Here is a 27,983-nt window from a genome sequence, read left to right as displayed (position 1 = left end):
GTTAACAATATGTCATGAGCATTGACATGTTGTTATACAAGTTATAACAACATCTCCTGATGTTTCTATCAAGACTCCTGACAGATGATAAGACTGATGATAAGACTCCTGATGTTTCTATCAAGGAACTGTGGTGAAAACCAAAAAATCGGGTACAGGAACAAGTGTGAAAAAAATTAAAGGCATTATTAATATATAAAAAGAGCAGGAATGAAAGAGAAGCGAAGATAGTAAAAGATTTGGAGAAACACCAACTCGACATAACTGATATTACTGAAACAAAGAAGACCAAAACATGTGAGTTCCTTCAAAATAATAAGATCATTTATTCAAGCAGTAGGGAACAAGGAAAGGGGATAGGGGAAGAGCCATAAAATCAAACACTAAATATGAATGGAAAACTTCTTGAATAAGAACCATTTTTAACCAGCCACTATCTTTCAGAGTGGAGGGATTTATTGATGACCTCAACTTTCCTTTTATTAGATTCATATGATTACAGCCTTCTTTTTTTGAAGTACTTGCTGGTATAATGGCAACAATTCCAAGTAGTTTTGAGAGAAATGGCTCTGTCCTTATTACTTACGGTTCCTTCAAAAATGTCTTATACATTAAATGCTTCTCCACAACTTTAAACTTATGCTAGCTAATCATTCACCAAATTTATTGAAACTGTTTCTTCATTATTATCAAAATATCTGCTGAAATGTTTACCCAAAATCTTAATTTCTTAAAGATACTTCCAAAATCCAAAATAAATCCAAAATCTTTCAGATCATCAGTCAAGTAAATGTATTAAATACCAAGACAGTTTGGGTAATTTCTTATTCATTTTCAGCAAATCTTTTTATCGAATACCTTATTTCTTCATCTATTAGTTTTCATTCAACATTTGCACAAGTATTATTCTAAATACAACTGTATATACCTAGACTTTTTATCTAAAATTTCCTTTTAAAAGATTGTGGAGCTTTTGTCATTTCTTTAAGCATTCAAAGTACTGTAGTAGCAGGATTTTTTTCTTTCGAAAAAATCAATTACAGAAAATCTAAGAGAAAATGGATTTTTATTGAAAGGAGTATGTCTTCATTGTCTTTAACAAACCTTTTGATGTTGAAGCATCATCCCTTTTTCCATTGCTTATTTCCTCCAAATGCATTATCACTGCACAGCAGTTGTTAACAAGTGTAGTCAGTGCTCTCACTATTAGACATCCACCTTACTGAATGCGGATATTTGAACTTCAATATTTTGGTTTCTAACATGGCTACTACTTATCCCAATTATTTTGGTCATTTTTTTTACCATTTCAATTTCAGAAATAAAGAAAACTTCTTTAACAGAATTAAAAACAGCCACATTCAAACCACGTACAATATAATGAGCTGATATAAGATCTAACATGGCTCTCTTTAATTTTGCAACTAGCCCATTGTTTTCTCATACTGCTCTATCTGATCCAATGCCTATTAGCGTATTACCAGTTTTCCATGGCAAGAATAGCTTGTTCATTTCACTGTGATGTATCAAATTACCCTGCAGCTGTTGAGTTTTCGAGAATTATGGAAACAAATGCCTCTTTCCACTTTATCTGTGTATCTCATATAAATTAGATAAATTAAGTTCCTCCTCATTTGAAATATCTGCAAAAGCATCTAGAAAAAGACTCACTTTACTGGACTCATTGATTTCGTTAACTAATTCTTTTTCAATGACATCAAACTGACACAAATTCTTTACATTTTACATCATTTTGGTACTGTATTACTACTATGTCTGGACCCATATCTACATCATGCTCATTTAGAAGGATCTACCTATCAAGTTTTTGAAATCAGTCAAAGGTTTACTGAATTTAGCTACATAATAGCCTGTATTAAAAATGCACTTGAGATGTTCAAATATTTTAGAATCCATCCTTCTTTGACAAGCAACTAGAGGTAAGTTTTCTGGTGGGTCATTTCTAGCCAAGTCTATGTCACAGCATTTTTTTTTTTTTTTTTTTTGTGAGATTAGGATGCCTCAAGAAACCTAAATCTCTCAACTTTAAAAGGTCCTCTAAAATCTTGTAGTAATTTAGATCTCTGTCAACAGGCCCAGGATATTGTTTATGAAGATACATACATTACAAAATGCAACACTGTAGCACAACCACTTGAATTCCTTGAACCATTTCTCTTGGAAAGCATATCTTACTTGCTTTTTTTCCACTTGGTGACACAACAGAATTCTTTTCCCAGTGTTTTTAACACTTTCTGATCATTCACTTTTAGTATTGCAGTTTCAGAAAAATTAAAAATGTACTTTGTGTTTCCTTTTTTATTATTCATAATGAAAAGGGAATTTATATAAATTTATATAAGCAATAATTAAACAGGAAAGAAAAAAAATTCCCAAACACATGAAGGAAGCAATTACTGTGGAGTAAGGCTCACTTTTCAAGATGTCAAATCAATCATATTATCTGGTTTCCAACTCTCCTTTGCACGATAATGTTATTTTTTAAATAACATTATTTATAACATTATAAATAACATTAAAAGTGAACATCATATTGAAAAGAAGAGTGCACAAGAAAGGTTTACAAAGAATCAAAGTTGAGCAGCTTTCAGAAGTGAGCTCAGAAACTCAAATATACAAATATTATTCAAGAAAAAATGAGAGTTTGAAAACAAGAACTGAACACTGCAGATTCAGTGGTGGACCATGATGAAAAATTGATTAATTCAGCTAGACAGGCATGTTCTAAGTTGTCTGAAAGGGCAGAAAAGTCAGAAATCTATGGACTCAGGAAGTTAGAGGCAATCAAGGAAAAGAAGAAAGCATATCAAAAGTTCCTGACAAGTAAGTCAATATGTACTCTGAGAGAATATAGGGCAAAATGTAAGAAAGCAAAACACTATAAACTAGTTAAACAAAAGTAATGGAAAGACTTTGTTAAGTACATAGAAATATGACAAACTATTATGGAGACTGGCTATTTCTGATTTATGATTTTTTTTTACCTTTTTTCTCAGTTCACTTCTGAAAGCTGCTCAACTGATTTTTTCTAAACTGTTCTTGCACACTTTTCTTTTCAAACAATAATTACTTTCTATTTCAAATCTTCTACATACTCCTGTTTTGTGTTATTTAAGTGTTTAAAAAAGTATATTCGGGTGCTTAAGGATCAAAGCTGTATAACTGGGAGGAAACCTCCACATAGCCTTTACAGGAATGCGGAGAACCGACCAGGGCTTCTGACCTAACGTCCAATCCTTACCTTCTCGTGGTGCACACTGTTAGGTATCTACCTGGATACTGAACAAATGAGGATGGGGTGGCAATATAAAAAACAATGGTACAACATGACAGAATTTCATGTCAGTTGAGGTGTCACCTGGTTACATAAGGCCCCCTGTTGTTTTTGCCAGGGAACCAGGACAAACTGCAAAAAGTCAGCTACTAGACCAAATCCTGAAACACACTCCAACTCAACATCACCAGAGTTCAAGATTGGTACTATCAACATAAGAAGCCTGAATGGCAAAGAAATGGAGTTGGCTGAGGAATTGGATAAGTACCAGATTTCTTATTGGATAAATACTTATCCAATAAGAAATGGAGCTGGTTGAGGAATTGGATAAGTACCAGATCGACATAATGGGTCTGGAGGGTGACTGAAACAAAAAAGATAAAAACTGGTGAGAGTTTTCTAAGCAATAAATACAAAATGTTATATTCAGGCAATAATAATCAGGAAAAAGGAATAGTTATAATATACAACACTAAATAAGATGCTAATCTTCTTGAATGGCAGGCAATATCAAGTAGAGTGATGTGGGCAAATATCAGAATAGGGAACTGGGCAATGAGACTTATTTGTGCTTATAGTCCCACAGAAGTGGAGGAATTTTGAGGCTTTTAGAGAAAGCAACTTACACAATGGAAAAGGAAAAGTTGGTCCTTTTTGGGAATCTAAATAGCAGAGTAGGAAATGATTGTCAAACATACAGAAATATTTGGGGAAAAGAGTAAAACTAATAATAATGGCAAATACCTGTTGGATTTCTGATGAGGACTTGGACTGGTTATTACTAACACAATGTTTCAAAATAAAAATGAGCACAAATTCATATGAAGAGTAGAGGCAAGGAATAAGAAAAGTCTCATTGACTTATGCTATTGTTGATAGTGATGTTTTCTCCCTAGTGCAAGACACCAGGATTGTACAGAGGATTTGAAATTGGAAGTGATCACCATTTAGTCTTGAGCAGAATAAAACTGAATTTCATATTGAAAAGAAGAACATGTAAGAAAGTTCTAAAGAGAATAAAAGTTGAGAAGCTCTCCGATGTGAACTGCAGACTAAAACACCCAAACATAACCGAAGAAAAAATGAGAGTTTGAGAACAGGAATCAAACCTTGGAGATTCAGTGGCAAGCCCTGAAGAAAACACTGATTGATTCAGCCAGAGAGGCATGAGATGAGGTTGTCTGCAAGGACAGAAAAATCAGAACTCCATGGTGGACACAGAAAGTTAGAGAGGAAAAGAAGAAAGCATATCAAAAGTTCCTGGCAAATAAGTCAGCTTGTGCTCTTAAAGAATACAGAGACAAATGTAAGAAAGCTAAACACTATGTAAACTAGCTAAACAAAAGTCAAGGGAAGACTTTGGTAAGAACATAGAAAATAAATATCAAGAAGGGGGCAAGATATTCTGGAGGTTGTTGAAAAAGCTCAGAAATGGAGGAAAGAGTGCTGTAAAAGGAATTAGAGATGATAAAGGTGACATGAAAACTGGAGAAAAGATATCCTTGAAATATGGAGTAATTATTTTGAAAAATTGCTAAATGAAACAAGCAGTGATGACAGCACAGTGATAAAAAACACTTGACCAGGCATGCAGTCAGGAATACATATCTGTACTTGAAATAGAAAAAGCAATCAAAGGTCTGAAATGTGGAAAGGCAGCTGGAGTAGATGATATTCGACCAGAAATGCTGAAGTATGGAGATATAAAAGTCTTACAGTGGCTGCACTGCATAGTTCAGAAGGTCTGGATAGAGGGACAGATTCCAGACAATTAGAGTACAGCTCCCATAGTACCCATATATAAAAAGGTAAAAGAAACTGAATGTGAGAATTACGGAGTGTTCCTGGTAAGATATATGCACGTATATACTTGAGAAACGGTTGAGAAGGATTGTGGAAGAGAAGCTTGGTGTACAACAAGCTGGATTCAAGCCAAATAGAGGCTGTCAGGATCACATTTTCACTTTACGACATATAGTTGAGAAATCATGGGAATATATAAAAAGATCTGTATTTAAGTTTTGTAGATCTGGAAAAGGCATATGACAAGGTGCTGAGAGGGAAGCTATTCAAAATCTACAGTTATATGGTGTTAATGGGGCATTATATCATGCAATACTTAGTCTTTATTTGAGTTGTAAGTCAGCAGTTATAATTGAAGGAAGTACGGGAAGATGGTTTAATATTAAATCTGGTGTCGGACAAGGATGTACATTATCCCTTCTGTTATTCATTATCTATATGGATCACATTATGAAGGAAAGTGATATTAAACCTGATATCAAAATTGGAGATGTTAATCTCAGCTCTTTGCTTTATGCAGATGATGTTATATTTCTAAATAAATCTGCTACAAGCCTGCAAGATTCCTTGACTAAAGTGAATAATTGCTGTAATAGATATGGTATGAAGGTCAGCAATAACAGGCAGAAGCATTGAAAATATCAACTGCATTGTGAATGGAGAGCCTTTGGAACAAGTAAAACATTTCAGCTACTTAGGCATGATTTTTAGTGAAGATAGTAAATTAAATATGAAAATAGACAATAGAATCAACAAAGCTGGTATGGTAGGAAGTCAACTAAATACATTTATATGGAATAAGAGAGAAATTAGTCAAAACACTAAATTAGCTGTATACAAGACAGTGTTCAAACCAATTTTAACTTATGGATGTGAGAGCTGGGTCAGAAGTAAGACTTGACCAAAGACTAGAGACTGCAGATATGAGAGTCCTGAGAAAGATTAGGGGCATAAACAGATGGCATCAATGGCAATATCATATTAAAAACGAGGATATTAGGAAGGAACTTGACATTGTAAGCATTCAGGAATGCTTTAGCAGAGCTAATCTCAGGGGTATGATCACTTAAACAGAATGGGAGAGGAAAGATCAGCAAAACAAGTGTTCTCTGCTAGGTTGGCAGGGAAAAAATCAGAACTGGATGTGCAGTTCCAATAAGAGTTGGGTTTCTGGATTATGTAAAAAATAAATTCAAAAAACATCTCACAAGTTGCATTCCACAAAAGTCAGTGCTAGCACCTACAGTCTTCAGCAATGTATCAATCCAAGCATCCAAGAGCTCTCTTTGTGAAATATTAATGATGTATATATCATTAATGTATTCCCTGAATATTGTGCTCAAGAACAGTTTAAGAGTGCATAAACCTGTCTGCTGGACACTAAAGTGATCAATACCAAGATACCTAAGGAAGACCAAGATATAGGTGGATTGATATGGTAAAAGGTGCCTTAGAGAACAGAAATATAAGATCAGATAATGTTGCAGTCTTGACAGGTAACAGACTGATTTGGAGGAAAATTGTAGATAGGAAGTTAGTAATGATGTAAATTTTTCATGTAGTACAATCATATCCTGTATGCCCCTTGAGGGTACATGGCAGGAATTTGATGAATGATGATGAAAAAAAGTATATCTTATCTATATTCTCAAATAAATGAAGAGTATCTATATTTTACAGCTATATTATATCAGCAGCAAAATTCCAAATATCTGGATAGCGGTAAACCTATATTCTTCTTAAATATTTCTTACAAGGCTTTGGAGCCTCCTGCCGAAAAAATTTACCCTCATTCAAAGAACAGTTTCATGAACAAAGTGTGCAAGGGAGAAGTTGCAGTGTTCAAGTACAGGCAAGGCCTGGTTATATGACATGTTAGTTTTCAGACCACTATTATATAATGCAAATCATTGCGTTCCCTGCCACACAGACACACTTGCAAATGCATGTCATCATGGTTTAATAACATTTCTAAGCAGTTACATGTGCATAACTAACATAGAATTTATTTACATCAGTTATACAAATGAAAAGTTAGAGATGTTGAATAGTTGATTCCTTTCTTTTTCTCTGTATATTTCTTTATAACAGGCATATTGGTCTAAAATATGCCTCATCATTAAATCATGACTAAATTTAATAATTTTAACCTTAGTAGCTAAGGTAATAGATTTAATAATAGTTCTCCTTTTCACAGGAAGTAACAATACCCTTACTTTGATTTTTACCTGCCATTATTAACAACAATAAAATAAAATAATACTAACAGTTTATAATTCATAATGAAATTCAAAGATGCAGCAAACAATGACTGACTCCATAAAACCTGCACATCAGTTGATTGATAGCAATGTCATGTCACTAAAATTGTTGTATGAGTGAAAGCAGCATTGTATAAACAGTCCTAAACAAAAATCGTCATGTGAGCAGATTATCATAAAGCAAAATGTCATAAGATGGGGTTTTACTGTATACTGATTCTCATCTGCAATACTGAATCTAGCTTCCAATAGACTCTAAAGTTAGCAGATGCTTTCATTTTCTGTTGGTCTAGTCGACTAAGCGTTACTATTTCCTCTACAACCAACAAGCTGCATGTTCGAATCCCACCATGAGCATGGGTATTCATGACTGTCATTAGGTGGGAGATGAATTTCATCGCCCAGTAAGACATACCATGCTTACTGGATGTGCAGTTCCGATAAGAATTGGATTTCTGGATTATGCAAAAAATAAATACAAAAAACACACCACAAAAGTCAGTGCTAGCACCTACAGTCTTCAGCATTGTATCAGTTCAAGCATCCAAGAGCTCTCTTTCTGAAATATTAATGATGTATACATCATTAATGTATTCCCTGAATATTGTGCTCAAGAACAGTTTAAGAAGGCAAGTGATCACTATTGAACACTAAAGTGATCAATACCATAAAGATTGTCATGATTACCAATGTAGTGATGCTAAGGAGTGCTGTTTATTTCTCAATCCCAGCCAATATAAAGATTTCCAAATATGGTATTTCTCCACTCAAGAGAAGGCATGGGAGAGAAAAAAAAAAAAAAAAAGCATACCTAATTTTATCTCAGTAAATAAAACAGAAAAAAATGTGTGATATTATGTGCAATATCTCTAGAAAAAAAAAAAAACCTGTAACATTATTATAAATGGTTATGGTATATCAATTATTTTACAGCATCTTAATATAGATTTTTTTTAAAGTACACGAAATATCAAAAACTGAAATTATTTCAGCATAACATTATTAATCTTCATGTGTTTGTCTTTAACAAACACAATCAGAACCAAAAGGATGTGAATAGGATTAATGCTAAATATGTCAAGAAATATGAAAGTCATCAACAGCATCACCATACAGTTCCAAGCATGCTAACATGTTATGTTCAGGGAATGCTACAGACAATTCTCACTACAGCAAACAATGTTGTGAACTTGCTCACAACAATGTGTGGAAAATTTAAATGAAACACCATGGCACCAAAGGAAGCTAAAGAAAATTTACTATAACAAACCATTCTCTTGGTTCCTACACATGCACTGTAGGGAGAGTTGAGTCGCCAACCTGGTTGGCAGAGCCTCCAATCAACAGACTGAGGGTTTGAATTCCACCATGGGCATGGATGTTTGTGATTGTCTTTAGGTGGAAGACTACCTGCCTGCTTATTGGAGACCTGAAGTGGCTTGAAAAAGTTCCATGTTTGGTCTCTAGAGCAGGGTTTCCAGACTATGTAAAAAATAAATAAATGAAAAATACAAAATATATATATATATAAATTGATTAAAAATAGAAAAAAAACTTAGCCCACCTATAGTAAAAAATGTGCTATAGATTTGCAAAACAACCTTTCATGGGTGGAAGCAACATAAAATATATATATCTTGCACATCAGAGAAAGTAAACTGCAAAAATTAACACATACTGACAAACTGTATCTACATGAATTGTAACAAATGAATAGTCATATTTCAAAAATCATGGAATAAATTTCCAATACATACCTTTAAATCAATACCAGCAACATGACCTCGTCCAAAGAACTGAACTGTGTGCCTTTCCTTATAAATTGGGTTGTAGTCAACTGCTGTATCTTCTGAAGCATCCCAGTCAAACACAAATTTTCTATCATTCAGTCGTCTAACTCTCCGCTTTTTCTTAACAATACCCAGGTACCTTTCCTAAAAGTAATATTGTTAAAGACAATTATCTGTTTATAAGAATAGAATCTATCAAATATATTAAAGAAGATTATTTGAAAATAGATTTATATTTTTCTATTGATATTTGATATGCTGAGGTTATATTTAAAGGTATGAAACCTTATCCAAATGTAAATCCACTAGACAGCATACAACATAGGATAATTTGCTGGCATAGCTACCCTGAGACACTTCTTACTGCAAAACCATGGGCTAAGTTGTATGCTTGAGCTGTTGTTAGAAGTTTGTGAATAACAAAATGTTAAGAAAATGTTCAGAGTGGTTCATATGCCTCAATGCTATGTCCACTGGCGAAAAGCTGAATAATTGCTGAAACAAGTTCTTCCAACTCTAGCATACTTGCCTCTTGTAAATATAGCAATTGGAAGTTGTGCCTTCAGGTCCCTTGCAAAGGTCACTGGACCCAATTTCTATCCACGTTTCTACTGTACTCAGGAGATGGACCCTCAAACTAACATCTGTCCTTTATCATCTCTCCAACCGTATTATACTCATCTGAAATCCATCCCATAGCATGGAAACAAGCTATTCAGCAAATTGCAAAAAAAAAAAATAAAGAAAAAGATGTCGCCTATCATATCATCACCCTATTGTCTTTATCTCGGTGCTGCCTAAAGTAATGGAGGTCATGAACAGTCAGATAACACAGGCCCACAAAATCTGAGTCATGAAAAGTTGTCTGGAAACTATTAACTGTTTCTGATTTATTTCTGACCACTGATTTCAAATATACCTTCCATTTTTCTCTATCACATAATGATTTTTCACAAATTGGATCTCAATATTACAGTATAATAGCTTTAAAATGCATTATATTAAGTAAAATAACAGTATTTAAAATTTTCCAGAAACTTTTTTTTTGGAATGAAAGTACTGGAAAAAAAATTTTTAATTAAAGTAATTAAAGATTAATCTTTAGTACATACTTTATATTTCGTTGTGGTGTCTTTTTCTTTTTCTTTCAAAGGAACTTTTTTTGTGAAATTCTTTTCTCAGGTTGTCTCTGTGCAACATTCAGCAATAGTCTGCCATCATGTTGATATTCCACCTGCCCTGATACCTTCTTTCCATCTCCTTGATGTCTTGGTGGAATCGCTCTCCTTGCTCTTTGCTGACAGTTCCCAGATTCTCAGGAAAATAGTCTAAATGAGAGTTGAGAAAGTGCATATTTAAGCTCATGGAGCATCCCAAATCTTTGAATTTCTATAGCATATCTTCCACAATTACTTTATAGTTGGGGTCCTTGTGATTTCCTAAAAATTTGGTCACCACCTCTTTTTTCAATAGTTGTCATTTTTTCTTCAAACAGTTTATCCTTCATAAGTTTCCTGATGTCTGGACCAATAAAAATACCTTCTTTCAATTTTGTTGAGATAATCCTAGAAATTTTGCCCAGATGTATTTAAAAACACTCTTCTTCTTTCGACAAAGCCTTGACAAATTGCTTCATAAATCCAAGCTTTATGTGAAGCAGGGATAAAAGGATTTTTTCCCGAGCAACCAAAGTCTTGTGTAACACATTTTTACTTCCAGGTTCTAATGCGACTCTTTCTGGCCATTCCTTCTTGATCCAATGTTGCTCTCAATCTCGGCTGTCCCACTTGCATAAAAAGCACGGGTATTTGATGTATCCTCTTTGTTAGGTGAATTTTTGAAACCGTCCGTGTGGTTAGCCTAGTGGCTGTGTGCTTCGCAACCATATGCGTGGGGAAGGAGTGTCCTAGGTTCGATTCCCGGCAGTGACGTGAGGAGATGAAGGATCTTCCTCAGCCATAAGCAAGTTAGCCGATCTTAGGCATGAACAGTAGGATTTTTCCCCAGTTTATCCTGAGGTTCTTCATCCCACAAAGCAGGCAAACTGGCCTTGAGAACTCAACAGAAGAAAGTACAGTATATGTAATAAAATTTATCCTTCATAAGTTTCCTGATGTCCGGACCAATAAAAATACCTTCTTTCAATTTTGCTGAGATAATTCCAGAAATTTTCCCAGATGTATTTAAAAACACTCTTCTTCTTTCAACAAAGCCTTGACAATTTGTTCATAAATCCAAGCTTTATGTGAAGCGGAGATAAAAGGATTTTTTCCCGAGCAACCAAAGTCCTGTGTAACACATTTTTACTTCCAGGTTCTAATGTGACTCTTTCTGGCCATTCCTTCTTGATCCAATATTGCTCTCAATCTCGGCTGTCCCACTTGCATAAAAAGCACGGGTATTTGGTGTATCCTCTTCGTTAGGTGAATTTTTGCAACCGTCCGTGTGGTTAGCCTAGTGGCTGTGTGCTTCGCAACCATATGCGTGGGGAAGGAGTGTCCTAGGTTCGATTCCCGGCAGTGACGTGAGGAGATGAAGGATCTTCCTCAGCCATAGGCAAGTTAGCCAATCTTGGGCATGAACAGTAGGATTTTCCCCCAGTTTATCCTGAGGTTCTTCATCCCACAAAGCAGGCAAACTGGCCTTGAGAACTCAACAGAAGAAAGTACAGTATATGTAATAACTATTATGTCATGTTAAACAATAACAGTTTATTGTAAAAATACATAATTCGAAGATTTTTTCCCCACATTTCTATGTACCTTTGTTTTTAGCAGGTCAACTTTATGCCTTTGCAGTGTAGAAAAACTAAGTGCTGTTTTTTTTTTGTTTTTTTTCCCCTATTTTGATTCTGAATCCAAATTGTTTAACAGTGCTCCATTTCTCCAACAGAAATATTTACTATTTTTTACTGAAATAATGAAATGACTAATGAATGAACAAAATTTGCACCGTGAGTATAATCATAAATTTTTTGTTTGTCTTTTAAAATTGCTGTAATTATTAAAACATTATAAACACGACCAGTTGCAGCAAGTGATTTGCTTTTTTTCAGATGCTTAATTATATCCAGTTTATTTTCTACTGAAATCAATTTTTTTTTTTTTTTTGCCACTTTTAGCACTTTCACAATCACTACATCACTAAGTATTTGTTTGTTTTCTATATTTCAAGGGTAATATAAAATAGAATAGTATATTTACAAACACCATTCTATTTCTTATTACTCTTGAAACACATGCACGCTATTAATTAATATGTAGCATATATGAAGCAACTAAAGGATATTCAATATGGCACAGAAAGAAGAAGGAATTACTGGACTAAACATTTTCTGTTGTGCATTGTAAATTATCGGTGAACTTCAAGCAATGTAAAATGTTCATAAGCACAGGGTTCTGCATTCATAAAATGAACTGGTATTTTCAATTTATTAGTCCATGCCATGTTTGTAAGTAGATCCATAATAGATCCATACAGATGTATGGATCTATTATGGATCTCCATACCATCCTTCAATGAAACATTGACAACTTAGTCAAATTCCATGCTTCCAAAATTCAATTTTGTCTTTCTTTTATTTCTTTTGTATATATATAAATATAAAATCCTTAGTTTTTCTCAAATTACTTTGATAACTCTCAGCTAAACAGGCAAGACAGACCTTACTTCAAAGACTGACATTTACCACCAACTTTTCTTGGAATAACCACATCACTTCTATAGCTAATCATCATTAGTTCCAAAAAACTTAGCATCTTTTTTTCACTCAAGACATTACTTTTCATCTATCCAGCTACCAACTCTATGTACAAATCCCAAATCTGCTCAAGTTTGAAATACTACTCTCAAATTTTGGGTAGTGCACCAAAATCTTTCTAAAAATTTGTCATGCCCCAGAAGAGGGCAGTCCAGATAATTGATGACCCCCCCTCTTTGCAACCAGCCCAGGTAGGCTTCAGCATAACTGACATCCATCCTTTCCCCAATTTCTGCTTAAACTTACAATAGCACAAGTAACAGCTCCATCAAGTGTTTAGAGCTGAAGTGCTAACCCACCAACCTGCCTCCCATTATCTTTCATTTCACCTAATTCTGTTCTCTGGAACAACCTTCTCCACAAAGTATTTCCCAAACAACACTCTCCAATTCTTCAAATGATTATCAACAGATTATTTTGCTTTTGACCACTCTCTTCACAGATGCCATTGATTTGTTATAGGTTTTTGCTATAGATAATATTAAAAAACACACTTCAAGTATTGTTTTCACTTCATTCTGCATTACATTCCAGTATTAGGGAAAAGCCATTTGTTGCATTCTTTGATTTCAACCCACCATTTCTAAGCACATATATGTTCTAATCCTAGGGATCCTGTATTCCAAGACATATAGATAGGTGCATAGCAGATACAGTAAATATTCCCTTCAGCAAACACCTTTATAATTTGATGACATTCTATAACAAATGACTGAAGTTTACTAGAGCAGTATAGACTTAAATCCAATCTGTATACATATACAATCTGGCACAATAACAAGCGAAAAATGCAGTAATTCTATTTTTTGTTACATACCATAATACTGTAAATGTGAAGTTCAAAAATTTAGTACAACAAAATACATTTATGATGGTTTATCATTACAATAAGCAAATACGTGTGCCTCTGGTTAGCAGCGGGGGGGGGGGGGGGGTCAGAATTCTTACTGTGTTAAACACCCAACTCTATATTTGTGCAAGATTTTTATACAAACAGTTAAGGGATGACATATCTCTCTGCTGTGCCTTGGGTGAACAGATGTATATCAGGATTAATCAATCCATTTTTGATCATCTGCGATAAATCACCGAGATTGCTAAGACTACCCTTGATAGGGATCACTTATTTAGCAGAGCATAGCATAGTTTTATTAATAGGAATTGATCATGGCAAACTCTTACTTTTAAGTCTCATACAGAAGTGAAACAGTTATTCCACCAAAAAAACTTGAGCTCTTTTCATTCCACAAAACAGACAAACTGGCCAGAAGAACACATGAAACATTGAGCTCAAAGCAACAGCAGCAATTGACAAACTTACTTGAAAAGGTCAAGAGAGAAGTTTAGTGTGATAATGACTGATTTAATTTTGTAATTTCAGCATATCTTTGACAGTATTTCACATAAAAACCTGCTCATAAAAATGTGCCATTGAGGATTATCTAGTAAGATGGGTAGGAAATTTGTTGACAAGTACACAGAAAGTAGTCCTTAAGAATGGGAGGGGGGGAGGGTTACAAGAACCAAGGAGTTAGATGTTGAGTACTCATACATTATGGAGGCAACTACCGTGTTTGAGTAAAACTTCAGTTTAATGTAAACCAAAATCCACACTCGACATTTATATCAAGGTCATCTTCTGAAGCATATATACTATATACAGAGAAACAAGCTGCACTACAATCTACATGGTTTGCTAAAGTTACTGACCAACCGTTACAACAATTATTGGCCTGACCTCTGGTGAAAAAAAAAAAAAAATTGTAAATTTACATTGGAAGCAACAACAAGTCTATATATATATATATATATATATATATATATATATTAACACAATGATTATACATATAAATTCCAACCAGTTGGTATGGAATGGTTTCCAGTGCTAGCTAAAGGTTGCCTAGAGTCCTGAAGTATGCTGGATACTAAATATTAGGTGGGCTGAATATGTGCCATCCAGATTCTTGGAATTTTCATGCCACCATTATTGTTGATATTCGGGTGGTTTATCAGGATTTCGCAAACTTCCTTAAATTTTCTTTCGTACTTCAGCATAAGTAAAAATTCTCACTGCTGATGATATGAAGCTGAGCAGTCAATGTTCAGATTATCTCTAGAGAGAGATAATTCTGTAAAGACAAAATAATCTTAAAAATTTGGAAAAGTGGACAATGGATAAATACATGATTTAATAAAAAGATAGTATTAGATGAACATAGTTGAATGGACAACCTTTAAAAAGAGTTAATGAATACAAGGACCTAAGACTGCCAGTATTCTCTTGGGTTGTTCACTGCATGTAATAGTGGATGGTGCTCTCTCTTCCAGATTTCTGACTAATATAGGTATTCTTCATGGCTCTGTTATTTCACCCATCCTCATTTTCATATATACATATAAACAGCCTTCTCTCATTGACCTCAAATCCCATTCAGTTCTGCTGATGATAGCACTTCCCACTCATCCTACCTGCAGTGTTCAACTTCAAGATCATCTACAATAAGTGTCCTAAACACTGATTTCCACACCATCCTTCAAAGGAGTGATAAAACAGTCACTTTCAGTGCTTCCAAAACAATTTTTTTTTACCTTACAATAAAGAATTTAGTTTTCTCCCTTACCTTTGATAATGCTGAACTTAACAGACAAAAACCAAATCTCTTTTCTCAAGGTGACTCTCACTTCTAGACTTTCTGAGTATAATCTCATTATACGAGGATTAGGGATTTGCTGTATAAATCCCAAAAACATAAATCTAAAATGTATCACTTTTACAAATATTTCCAAGGTCTGTTCAGCAGAACTGGCATCCATCATGCAATACTCCAACATTGCATGTCGAACTGCTGACTCACCGAACCTGATATTCCCATTCATCTTTCACTCCATCTATCCCTGTTCTGTGGAACAGAGTTGCATGGAATGAAAATATTCCTCAAAGGATGCAACCACTACTTCTTCAAAAAGAAGAACAACAGATTACTGTGCTCTTGTGGCCTCTTATGTGTGAGAATGATGTAAAACAAAGACTAAAGTGGTATGGCTTAGGGGAATATAAGTTGAGGAATTATACTGGCAAGAGAAATAGTAAACCTCATAAAATTGTAGGTTAGTAAAACAGATAAATTAAAGATGCCAGGAAATTATATTCTTGGTTTCATCCTTCATCCAAGCGTAAGCAAACGAAGTTTGCACTTAGAGTAACTTCATGACTGGACTACTTGCATATAGAGGCTAATGACTTCACATCAATTGCTTAGTATTCCACAATGCAAAGCATATATTGTTTCTCTTACAGGGCAATAGAAGATACAGAAGATATAATATATTTATTTAAATGTCTAATCAAGCCAATATTAAATTACAGCTTACGACTTTATGCCAAGAAAACCAGAGGCATTCAGAGAATTGCTAAATGTGTAGAGGGTTGTGTCACAAAGTTTGTGAGAACGAATTGTTTCATCAGCTGCTGAATTTATCAAACAGGAATTTATTTGCTAACTATTGAACAGGAGAGAAATTTAATTGAATTTTATAAGTTCAGATAATAGATAGCTATTCATAAATAACCAGATAATAGAAGTGTGTTGCACTTGACTAAACCAGGCTCTGCTTAAGGACAAAGTAAAACACAGTGAAGCAAGTTAGAAATATAAAAAAGTTCATTTTTCACTGTGAGGATTGAAATGTGTGGAAAATAGCCATCAGAAACAAGTCATAAAAGCAGTGAATGTATGTAGCTTTAAGAAATAATTAGCTATGGTTGAAGGATATATTAATTTAAAACTTATGCATAATGATGATTATGTATTATGACTTATGTATAATGATTATGGAATGTGAAAGGGTGGTGAAGCACAATATAGTCTCTCCCACTCAAATCTCAACCTCACCATATTGTGGTCCACTCTCTTCTAAAAATACAAACAAAGCACTGGTAAACGAGTACAGGCAGTACAACCCTAATACCTCCCCCTAATGGAGGAAATGCCTATCCAAAGGCAATAAGCAGCAATCCTACAAGTGGACTTACTCAGCAACAGGCTAGTAACTTGTTGTTGGGTAGGTCCATCAACAAGTTACTAGCCTGTTGAAAATGAAATTTTTGTCAGACTGATTCTCAGGAAAAAGACAATAACTGACGAAAAGGTAAACAAAATTAGAAAAAAAAAGGGGGGGGGGGCATATAATGAGCACATAAAGATGAACAACTAAACACCAAAATAAAGATGTCTGTAATAACAGAAATAAAGAAAAAAGCTAAGTACCAGAGAAAAAAATAAATGTATACAAATCTACAGTGGAATTATAAAAGAAAAAGCAAAGGCAGATATTAAAATTATGATACATAAAGGTATTAAGAAAAATACTGCATAAATACTGGAATGAAAGATTAATACTCTATATACATTAGGAGGCCAGATAACAATAATCAAAGAGGGAAAAGAAGAAAATGCCACCTTTTATAAATAAATGCAGAATATCATAGATAAAACTAACAAAACAGAATATTTAATACTAGCACGATATTCAAATGCTAAAAAAGGAAACAGAAAATTCAAACAAACATAGGCAAATTTGGCAGAGATATCAGAAAACACAACGAATGCAAACTACCAGATTCTGCAATTTATAACGTGAGAATAATAAACTCAACATCTGAATACAAACAAGCACACAAATATACATCGTCAGTCTGAGAATGTAGAAATCAGTTATTATTATTAATAGAGACCTCCAGGGAGTCAGGGACACATCAAGGGAGACTACATACTACACATACTAGTATCATACTAGTTCTTGAATTCATTGACACTGTTTGCATGCACAACATCCAATGACAATCCATTCTAATTATGCACCACTCTATGAGGAAAAAATTTACATCTCACCCCCTGCTCAGTGACATTCATTCTCAGCTTCCAAGAATGCCCTCTTGTCCTTTCTCCATCCTCCATAAAATAAAAAAATTTCATCAACTGAAATTCTGTATGACCCCTTTCAGATGTTTGTCAGTCTGATATCACCAATCACATCACCACTCTTTCTCCTCTTTGCTAGTGTCTGCAGTCTACAAATTCTCAAACTGCTTTATAATCAATATTCTACAAATCTGATATCATTTTCTACACTCACTTTTGCACTCTCTTCACTGTATCATAATCGCAATGGAAACCAGGAGACCAGACCAACACACACAATAGTCGAAGTGAGGTCTTATCGAGGCCTTGTAAAGAGGCAAAATAACATTCTTATCTTCAGACATCAAAGTTTGTTTTTTCATCAATTATCTTTTGAGTTGTATTTGAAATCTTCGCTACATGGCCTCTGAACTTCAACTTCCTATCTACTGACACTCCAAGATCCCTTGCCTCATCAGTTTCTTCTAGCATAATCCCACCAATACAATACAACAATGGATATCTAATCACACCAAAGTGCATGACTTTACATTTACTAACATCTATTCTCCCATGCCCACAATTCCAGCCTATTCAAATCATTCTGCAAGTACTGCATATCAGCCACATTCCTGATTGCCCTACCTATCTTTGTGTCATCACCAAATAGCTAAATGTCACCTGTCAAATCCTTCCCAATATTATTAATCTACAGACTGATTAACAGTGGACTAATGACTGATCCTTGCTGACTAACACCCTTCCCCCATACAATTTTTGATATCTGCCAGTAAGCCATCCTCTTATCCATGCTAATATTTTATAATCAAATCGCATATTCTCTAATTTATGCAACAGTCTTCCATGTGATATTCTGTCAAAAGTCTTAGTAAAATCCAAAAGTATCATAGTGTATCCAATTCCCCTTGTCTAGTTCAATGTAACATTATTATAGAATGTGAGCAAGTTTCTAAAACATGACCTTCCTTTAGTAAACCCATGCTGTTCATTGCAAAGTAGAGATTCACTCAATCCATTTCTGAATGTGAGCTCTAACCAACTTTTCCAAAATCTTCACCACCACTTCTGAGATGCTGATTGGTCAATAGTTTGACAATCTTTGCATCACCCTAGCGTATGGGATTACCATACATTCTTTCCACTCGTGCAGAATCTTCCCTGTTCTGAGACTCAAATTATATATCCTGATTAAAGAAATAGCCAGTTCAGCTGAACTCTCTTTTAGCACCCATGCTGATATTCCATCAGTCCCTATTGCAGAATTCTTATTCAGTTTGTGCAACAGTTCTAATACCTCCACCTCATACACCTGAGTTTCTTCATCCAGTAAAGAGCTAGCAGTCAGTGAGTTCAATGTTGCATATACCAGGTTGATAGCTTTTAGCAAAATGGGTACTCATTAGTTGAACAACTTTTCAACATCTGTCACCCTCACACCATCTGTATTCAGCAATTATTGTTTCTTTTACTTGTAGCATAATGATAGAATTCTTTGGGGGTTGTCTTTAGCTTGCAGAGCTAGTTTATTTTCATACTTAGACTTAGCTTTCCATACAACAGTTGTGTATTTATTTATTTATTTAGCATATGGCTCACACATGAAAAGTTACATTACATTAATCCTTAATATATATGGACATAGTAATAGACATATGTACAATAAGAAGAAGACATAATACAGTCATAAAAGAGACACTCAAGAATAGGCTACAACTGAATGTCTAGGTTGATTATCCAGTCGACGGCACTTGGTGTAGCATGGATGAAGTCTGACAGGTTTCCACTGTATGCATGTAGGACACATTCTCCTATAATATGATTAATTGTCTGGTGGGGTGATCCACAGTCGCACCTGAGTGAAGCAATCATGCCTCATTTGTAAAGGTGGTCTGCACATCTGCCATGGTTGGTGCAGATTCGGTTAAGGGCAGACCAAGTTTTCCGAGGTAGGTCAAAACCCGAAGGTATCTGTGTTGGGTCCACTAATTCATGGAAGATCCCTGTTGAAGTGTTACACCAGGACTCTTTCCACTTCTCCTTCATGTTGAAGCTTGTCTCTGCAATATTTTTTGCAGTTAAGATTGAAGGGTGCCTTGACTTTAGCCTGTTTATTTCTAGGGGTGGGATGTCTTCATGGATTGGAAGATTTTGGATCTCCATGATTTTGCTGTATTCATGTAGAAGAAAGTTGGATCTGTGGATGTGTGGAAGTGGGATGTTGCTTAGCACTGGGAGCCAGTAGGTTAGGGTTGAATTTACATTTCCAGTAATCAGGCATAGTGGTGTTAAGCTGGGCATCAACCAAATACACATGGGTGCTGTTCAGCCATACGGGTGAGCAGTATTCAGCTGTAGAGTAAACGAGGCCAAGAGCAGTGCAGCGAAGCATCATTGCTGAGGCACCCCAAGTTGTTCCACATAGTTTTTACAGTATATTGTTTCTTGTTTTTAGCTTGGATGCTGTGTTATGAGATGTGGTTTAAAAGATAGTGCTCTATCTAGAGTGACGCCCAGATATTTCGGGACTCTGTTGCAGTGTAGCAGTTTGTGGTTGAAGTAGACGATGAGTTCTTTGTTAACCTGGTTATTGTTCAGGTGGAAGCATGAAACTTGTGTTTTGCTAGGATTCGGGTGTAATCTCCATTTGCTGAAGTATTCATCTAGGACTGCAAGCCAGAAGAATCACAACAGTTGTGATTCTTCTGGCTTGCTGCTAATAATTTTCATATGGACATCATCCTTATGCACATGGTATTCCTTCCAACATCATCCTTTACTTACAAATCTCTTGTTTGATAAGATTACACATCCATTTGACTCACACTCTATTTATTCTTTGAACTCTCAGGACACATTCTGATATTGCATCATTTAAGTATTTTTTTTAAATGCTTCCTATGCGTTGTCAACATTCTTCCCATCCATCAATACAGTTGCATTGAACTCAGTATACTCCTCGGTTGGTCATAATTTCCTGCTTTGTAGTTCAGCATGTAATCTTTTCTGAATGGAACATTCATAAACTTAGCCTCTTCCCAAATGAGTACTGCAAGATCACTGTCACCAACCAGAGCAAGAATATTTACATCTTTAACTGAAACACTCTCTGACACTATAATAAAATCTAACTCTCTTTGAGGAAGTTGTCTCACAACAGCTCAATAAATTCAATTTTATTCTTCTCATGAGATTTTACTGCTATCCAATCAATGTTTAGATAATTAAAGTACTCAGTTATGATTACTCTTTTCATGCCCATTGTCTTTATTTGGTGATGCATTTATTCATCACTAGCAACTGATCCAACAACAAGAACAACATCCCACTACGTATTTGGGGGTGTTAGATTCCACCTCACACCAGATGGCATCAAACTCACTGCCACATGAAAACTGTTACTAATATTACAATCAGAGGAATCAACACTAACTGGATTCAAGTCAACTGATATCATTGGCAGCATGACCCCTTCCTCTCCTGTCTATCCTTCCTAAAAATACTGTACCCTTTACACTTGATACAGTTAGTATGTCTGATTCTATGACAAACTATTCCTTTGAGCCACACATTTACATTTGTAAGAGATGACTAGGTTAAATGATTTATGCTGCTGGAATATAAATCTATATACTCTGTGAATTTCTTAATTAAGCGAAGTGTATTTATCTCAAGTTTGATTATGTCAGATTAGATTAAATTGATAAACCATTTGAAGATATCCACATACAATGAATCGGGTGCATACTAGGTGAAGCTTTGGACATATAATTCATTACATGACACCTCCATGGAGGTTACTGGCCATTTAGTGTCATATATTTCATCTAATATCTTTCTTTTCCATTATGTCAGTCAAGCAAAAATAGCCCAAACCTTTATCATAACCTGTTTTTCATATGTTCAAAATATAGTTCATATATATTTTTGCTCTGACAGTAATGGGCTTCTTTTAAGACTTGAAGGTATCACAGTGTCACAAATATAACAAAAAAAGTAAGTGAAACAATTTGATTTTGTGATGACAATAATAAAAATTTTTAAAAAAAATAAATTCTGTATGCTATCTTTATATTGATTATACCATCCTTTTTTTTATTTTTTTAAACTTTTTTAAAGCAATGTGACCACTAAACCATGGCTATAAAAATATGCCAAATAATCCATAATCTAATAAATATTAAACTGCATATTACTTAAAATCTATTTCTAGCAGAAAATGAAGGTCATTTCTGAATTCAAAAAAGAAACTCTTAACTTTGTAGCTACTGGGTTAGACCTACACTATTAGATTTTTGAAGAAACAAATGAATATGAGTTCATCATTAACAATTTTATTACTACAACTATTCACCTTAATAGCTTCTAATTCTTTCTCCTTATCTTTATTTTCCCTTATTTTTTCTCTATCTTCTTCTTCCTCTTCTTTTTCCCTTTTCTCACGTCTTTCTCTTCTTTCCCGTTCTTTACTGTCTTCTGCAAAAATGAGAGGAATGTTATGTAATAATCATATCTAAGATTTCAAGAAATAATAAAAAATAATAGGCTTCTATATGTTGCAAGACTCTTCACTCTTAGTTTATAAATTTGAAATGCTAGAACTCCAACATTTCTATTACAGTGAACCTGTATTAACTTTTTTTAGACCTAATATATGTGAAGATAGATAAAAATTTGTATGTCCAAGATAACTATTCAAAATAATAAAAATAATCAGTTATTAATAATAATCTGAAATCTCCATGGTCCAGTTATCTCACCTAAGAAATTCATTCCTAGAGAAGTTAGATGAAAAATCCTATCTTTATGAATGTGGGGAGTTTCATGCATTATCTCTGGTGCATAAAAATAGTTTTTGTTCTGGTAATTCCAATTATATACTCCCCTCCCCACAACAAAACAGACAAACTACCCTGAGATCACATGCAGATGACTAATATAAAAACATTTTGACCAACTGTAATAGTTGCAAGAATATATTGTCAAAAACAATAAATTATCACCTGCTGGAAAGAAGATAAACAATTACTTTCCATGATATCTAGATATACTTTATGTTAAATTTAATATTTACATATAATTTAAGTTAAATGAATGAGATCATTTAACATCTATTTTAGAGCAGTCTTATCTTATGCCAAAAATTACTGTTTCATGGATAAGAATATTAGTGAGCAATGGTTACTAGTCCTGCATCTATGCTTTATTAAATAAGATTAAAAAACATATATAAAAGCTGCAGGTAATAACAAAGAAATGACTTCAAATTAGAATTTTCACTTAATATATTTCTCAAATCTTCAAATACATACTGTACATTCACAGATGCAAGACCCTTCGACAATTCTGTGCATGTCAAAAGAAGGAGAATTCATTCAGATAATAGGGTAATCAATCCATCTCGTGGGATGAGTTGTTTGTTATTACACGTCGGAAAATTAACTTTTCTTTTATAGTTCATTATAGTTTTTAAAGTGGTAACTATTTTGCTTGTATAACAGCTGGAAAAAATTTTATGTATAAAGCACGTGATTTCGTGTGTTGGTGTCCAATTCGTACATCCTTTATTTATTTCCTCCCTTCAGCATGAATTCACTATTCTTGGCAATCTGCCAGATCCAGATCTATTAACTATGGGCATACAATACCTAGGAAAAAGGACAGTGACAACATATCTACACAAGATTGTAAGTTTGCTGGGAAATTAAAACAATAAAGAAAAAAAAAAGCTATTAAAAGTATTTAAATAAGATTCTGACATTCTTTCTTTTAGGGTTACACGTTGATCAGCATTCATTTTAAAAATTTTATGGAATTTACAACCGTGTTAAAAAACTTTTTTATTATCCCGACGTTTTGATCTTCACATCAAGATCATCATCTGGAGCATACATAAGTATACAGAACAAGCTGAGTTACATCATTAACTGTAAGCTAGAGAAACAATGATTTGATCACATGTTATTCTACTGGTGTGACCTTTGGTGAATAAAAAAAAAAAAAAAAAAAAAAATTAAAATAAATAAATAAAAAAATAAAAATAAAATAAAATAAAATTTTTACATCAAGCTAAATTCTATTTTTACAATGACAGGAATAAACATTCTTTTAGATGGTTTTCTTTCAGAAACAATTGGTGTCCTATTTTTAGTATTACAATTCCTATTTTTGATTTACAATACTGGATTTTCTACAGTCCTGTTTATAGTTGTTCTTGGTGAGGAAGGTTGAATATATACCTTCCATATGTTTGGGATTTTTAAACCATCATTGTTGTTCAGATTGGGGTGGTTGCTGATAATCTCTCAGGCTTCCTTGAATTTCCGTTCATACCATGTTCTAGTATGATGTAGACAGCTGGTGGTTTTCCAGTCAATTCTGTGTAAGGTATTCAAGGGCATGATCAGAAAGGCCAGCTTCACCATAATTATTATATTTAATGTGTCGTTTATGTTCTTTTTGTCTAATAGGAATAGTGCGTCCTGTTTCTCCTATATATGGTATGTTGCAAGTACAATAAATCCGGTATACTCCAGGGTGAGCTAGTGGAGGGAGTGGGTCTTTGGATGAGTTGAGTAAGTTTTTTAATTTTGCAGGAGGTTTAAAGGTGGCTTTGAGGTTGTACTTTTGTAGTACTCTGTTTATTTTGTCTGATATTCCTTTAATGTAGGGAATGGTTATAGTTTTACTGTAGTCTGGTTTGTCTTTGTTTTTTATTGTGGTTTTGTAGAGAATTTTGTTTATAGTATTTTGGCTGTATCCGTTTTTTTGTAGGTTATTACTGATAATTTTAAACTCGTCTTTCAGTGCCTGTTCACTGGAACAAATCGTCTGAGCTCTGCTTTTTAGCGTGTTGATGACACCTAGTTTTTGTGTTGGGTGGTGGTAGGAGTTTATGTGTATATATTGTCCCGTATGTGTCGGTTTTCGGTAAACAGTGAAGGAAAGATTGCCCGAGGGAAGACGTGTGACAGGTGTATCTAGAAACGGAAGTGTGTTGTGTTTTTCAATTTCAGTTGTGAACTGTATGCGTTTGTGTTGTTTGTTTAGGTGGCTAAGGAATGTGTCTAATGTCTGGCGGCCATGGGACCAGATCGCGAAAACATCGTCAACGTATCTAAGCCAGACTTTGGATTTTAGAGGGGAGGAATATAGGGCAAGTTGCTCAAAATGTTCCATGTAAAAGTTAGCAATAGGGGGGATAATGGCGAGCCCATGGATGTGCCTTCTTTTTGTAAATAGAAGGCGTTTTGCCATATAAAATAACCCGACCGTAATACATGCGCAAAAAGCGACGTGATATCTGGAGGGAATTCGTTTTGTAGGAGAAGGATTGTGTCATTGATTGGGACATTCGTAAAGAGGGCAGAGACGTGAAAACTGACTAATAAATCATCTTTTTTTAATGTCTTTGATGATGTTTATGAAGTGTTGTGTGTTTTTGATATAGGAGGGGGGGGGGGGGGGGGGGGAAATGACCTACCAACTCCTTGAGTGTTGCTGCTAATTTTTTGTCTAAGTGATAAGTCGGGCTATCAATTCCTTCAACGATAGGTCTTAGTGAGGTGTTTTCTTTATGAATTTTTGGTAGCCCGTAAATTCTAGGGGAGCGTGCGTAATGAGGGAACAGTTTTTTGATTGTATCTTTGGGCCATGTGATAATTGATTTAAGTAGTTTCTCCGTTTTGTTTTTTGTTCTGTTAGTTAGGTTGTAGTTCACTAGTTTATATGTGTTATTGTCAGAGACCAGCAGATTCATTTTTTCTATATAAGTGGTACGGTTTAAAATGACAGTGGCATTTCCTTTATCGGCTCTGGTTTTTACTATGTTCGGATTTGTTTTAAGTGATTTTATCGCTGTTAATTCGTGTTTAGTTATGTTGCTTGTTATTGTTTTGTTATGGTTTAAAATGTTCGCAGTTTCTATACGTATTTTGTCTGCTATGTTATTAGGTATGAATCTTAGGCCTCTTTCCATATTACAAATAACTTCAAGTTTGTCTATCGTTTTTGGTGCTATAGCACCACCCAAGCCACCTAAACAAACAACACAAACGCATACAGTTCACAATTGAAATTGAAAAACACAACACACTTCCGTTTCTAGATACACTTGTCACGCGTCTTCCCTCGGGCAATCTTATCTTCACTGTTTACCGAAAACCGACACATACGGAACAATATATACACATAAACTCCTACCACCACCCAACACAAAAACTAGGTGTCATCAACACGCTAAAAAGCAGAGCTCAGACGATTTGTTCCAGTGAACAGGCACTGAAAGACGAGTTTAAAATTATCAGTAATAACCTACAAAAAAACGGATACAGCCAAAATACTATAAACAAAATTCTCTACAAAACCACAATAAAAAACAAAGACGAACCAGACTACAGTAAAACTATAACCATTCCCTACATTAAAGGAATATCAGACAAAATAAACAGAGTACTACAAAAGTACAACCTCAAAGCCACCTTTAAATCTCCTGAAAAATTAAAAAACTTACTCAACTCATCCAAAGTCCTACTCCCTCCACTAGCTCACCCTGGAGTATACTAGATTTATTGTACTTGCAACATACCATATATAGGAGAAACATGACGCACTATTCCTATTAGACAAAAAGAACATAAACGACACATTAAATATAATAATTATGGTGAAGCTGGCCTTTCTGATCATGCCCTGAATACCTTACACAGAATTGACTGGAAAACCACCAGCTGTCTACATCACACTAGAACATGGTATGAATGGAAATTCAAGGAAGCCTGCGAGATTATCAGCAACCACCCCAATCTGAACAACAATGATGGTTTAAAAAATCCCAAACATATGGAAGGTATATATTCGACCTTCCTCACCAAGAACAACTATAAACAGGACTGTAGAAAATCCAGTATTGTAAATCAAAAATAGGAATTGTAATACTAAAAATAGGACACCAATTGTTTCTGAAAGTAAACCATCCAAAAGAATGTTTATTCCTGTCATTGTAAAAATAGAATTTAGCTTGATGTAAAAATTTTATTTTATTTTATTTTTTTTTTTTATTCACCAGAGGTCACGCCAGTAGAATAACATGTGATCAAATCATTGTTTCTCTAGCTTACAGTTAATGATGTAACTCAGCTTGTTCTGTATACTTATGTATGCTCCAGATGATGATCTTGATGTGAAGATCAAAACGTCGGGATAATAAAAAAGTTTTTTTTAACACGGTTGTAAATTCCATAAAATTTTTAAAAAGATTCTGACATTCCTACAAGTAAGTTGGTATTAAATATATTTCTCAGTAGTGTGAGGTGAAGCTTCTCTTTTATTTATGCCTATTTAACATAATATATAGAAAACATCTATAAGTATATTAATTCCAACAATGTAAGAGGTATGCATATTTTGCCAGTTCCTCTTCTTGCTGCTATTGAATGCTATTTTCCATCAGTGACTTTTACTGTGGGACATGGTTAGGCTTCAAAACCTTGTCAGTCTTCTACAAATAGCAAAATCCATAGTTACTGCTGCTGCATGCTCTTTACAATGAAATGTCTTTCTAATAAAAACAGCTTAAAATTTTACCAACAACAACATTTATATACAAATTTTCTTATTCTAATTCTACTACAAATGAACCATAAACAAGATGTTTAAACAAATTTAGGCATGTTTACAGTAGATTACATGCAACTAGAAATGTTCCCATAGGTAGGTATAAATGTTTTATGGTAGTGGTGGCACTTAATTCAGAAACTTGAATTCCAGATTACTGGAGTAGTAGTCTCATAATACCTTTTTATAAAAAGGGAAATAAAACTAAATGGGAGAAATACAGAGGAATGTCTCTACTGAGTGGTTCAGGCTAAGATCTATACTAGTACACTTAAGAGACTAAGCAAAGTTGTAGAAGAGAAATCTGGAGGAGAAAAAGCTGGGTGCAGGACAAATTAGGGTTGTCGGGACTGAATTTTCACTTTAAGAAATAAATGGTTGAAAAATCATGGGAATATAACAAAGATATCTATTAAAATTTTTGTAGATCTGGAAAAAAAGTGTATGAAAAAAAGTGCCAAAAAGAGCTTCAGAATGCCACAATTATTTGGTTTATTATTATTAAGATAGACCTCCAGGGAATCAGGGAAGCATTGAGGG

The 27,983-nt window shown here is 34.4% G+C and overlaps 1 protein-coding gene across 1 annotated transcript in view; it reads right to left on the bottom strand.

The window, feature by feature from the left end:
- LOC150105665 (putative ATP-dependent RNA helicase DDX23) overlaps positions 1 to 27,983 on the bottom strand; it is a 238,942-nt gene that overhangs the window by 107,873 nt on the left and 103,086 nt on the right. The window contains exons 7-8 of the mRNA XM_090394985.1: positions 22,183 to 22,304; positions 9,117 to 9,293 (exon numbers count right to left, since the gene is read on the bottom strand). Of these exons, the coding sequence (XP_090251111.1) occupies positions 9,117 to 9,293; positions 22,183 to 22,304 (299 nt within the window). The remainder of the gene's footprint in view (positions 1 to 9,116; positions 9,294 to 22,182; positions 22,305 to 27,983) is intronic.

Source organism: Typopeltis vanoorti, chromosome 6, assembly GCF_054136105.1.
Source record: "Typopeltis vanoorti isolate ZY-2024b chromosome 6, IOZ_Tvanoo_1.0, whole genome shotgun sequence".
NCBI lineage: Eukaryota > Metazoa > Arthropoda > Arachnida > Uropygi > Thelyphonidae > Typopeltis > Typopeltis vanoorti.
This window is presented reverse-complemented; position numbering and strand designations above follow the sequence as displayed.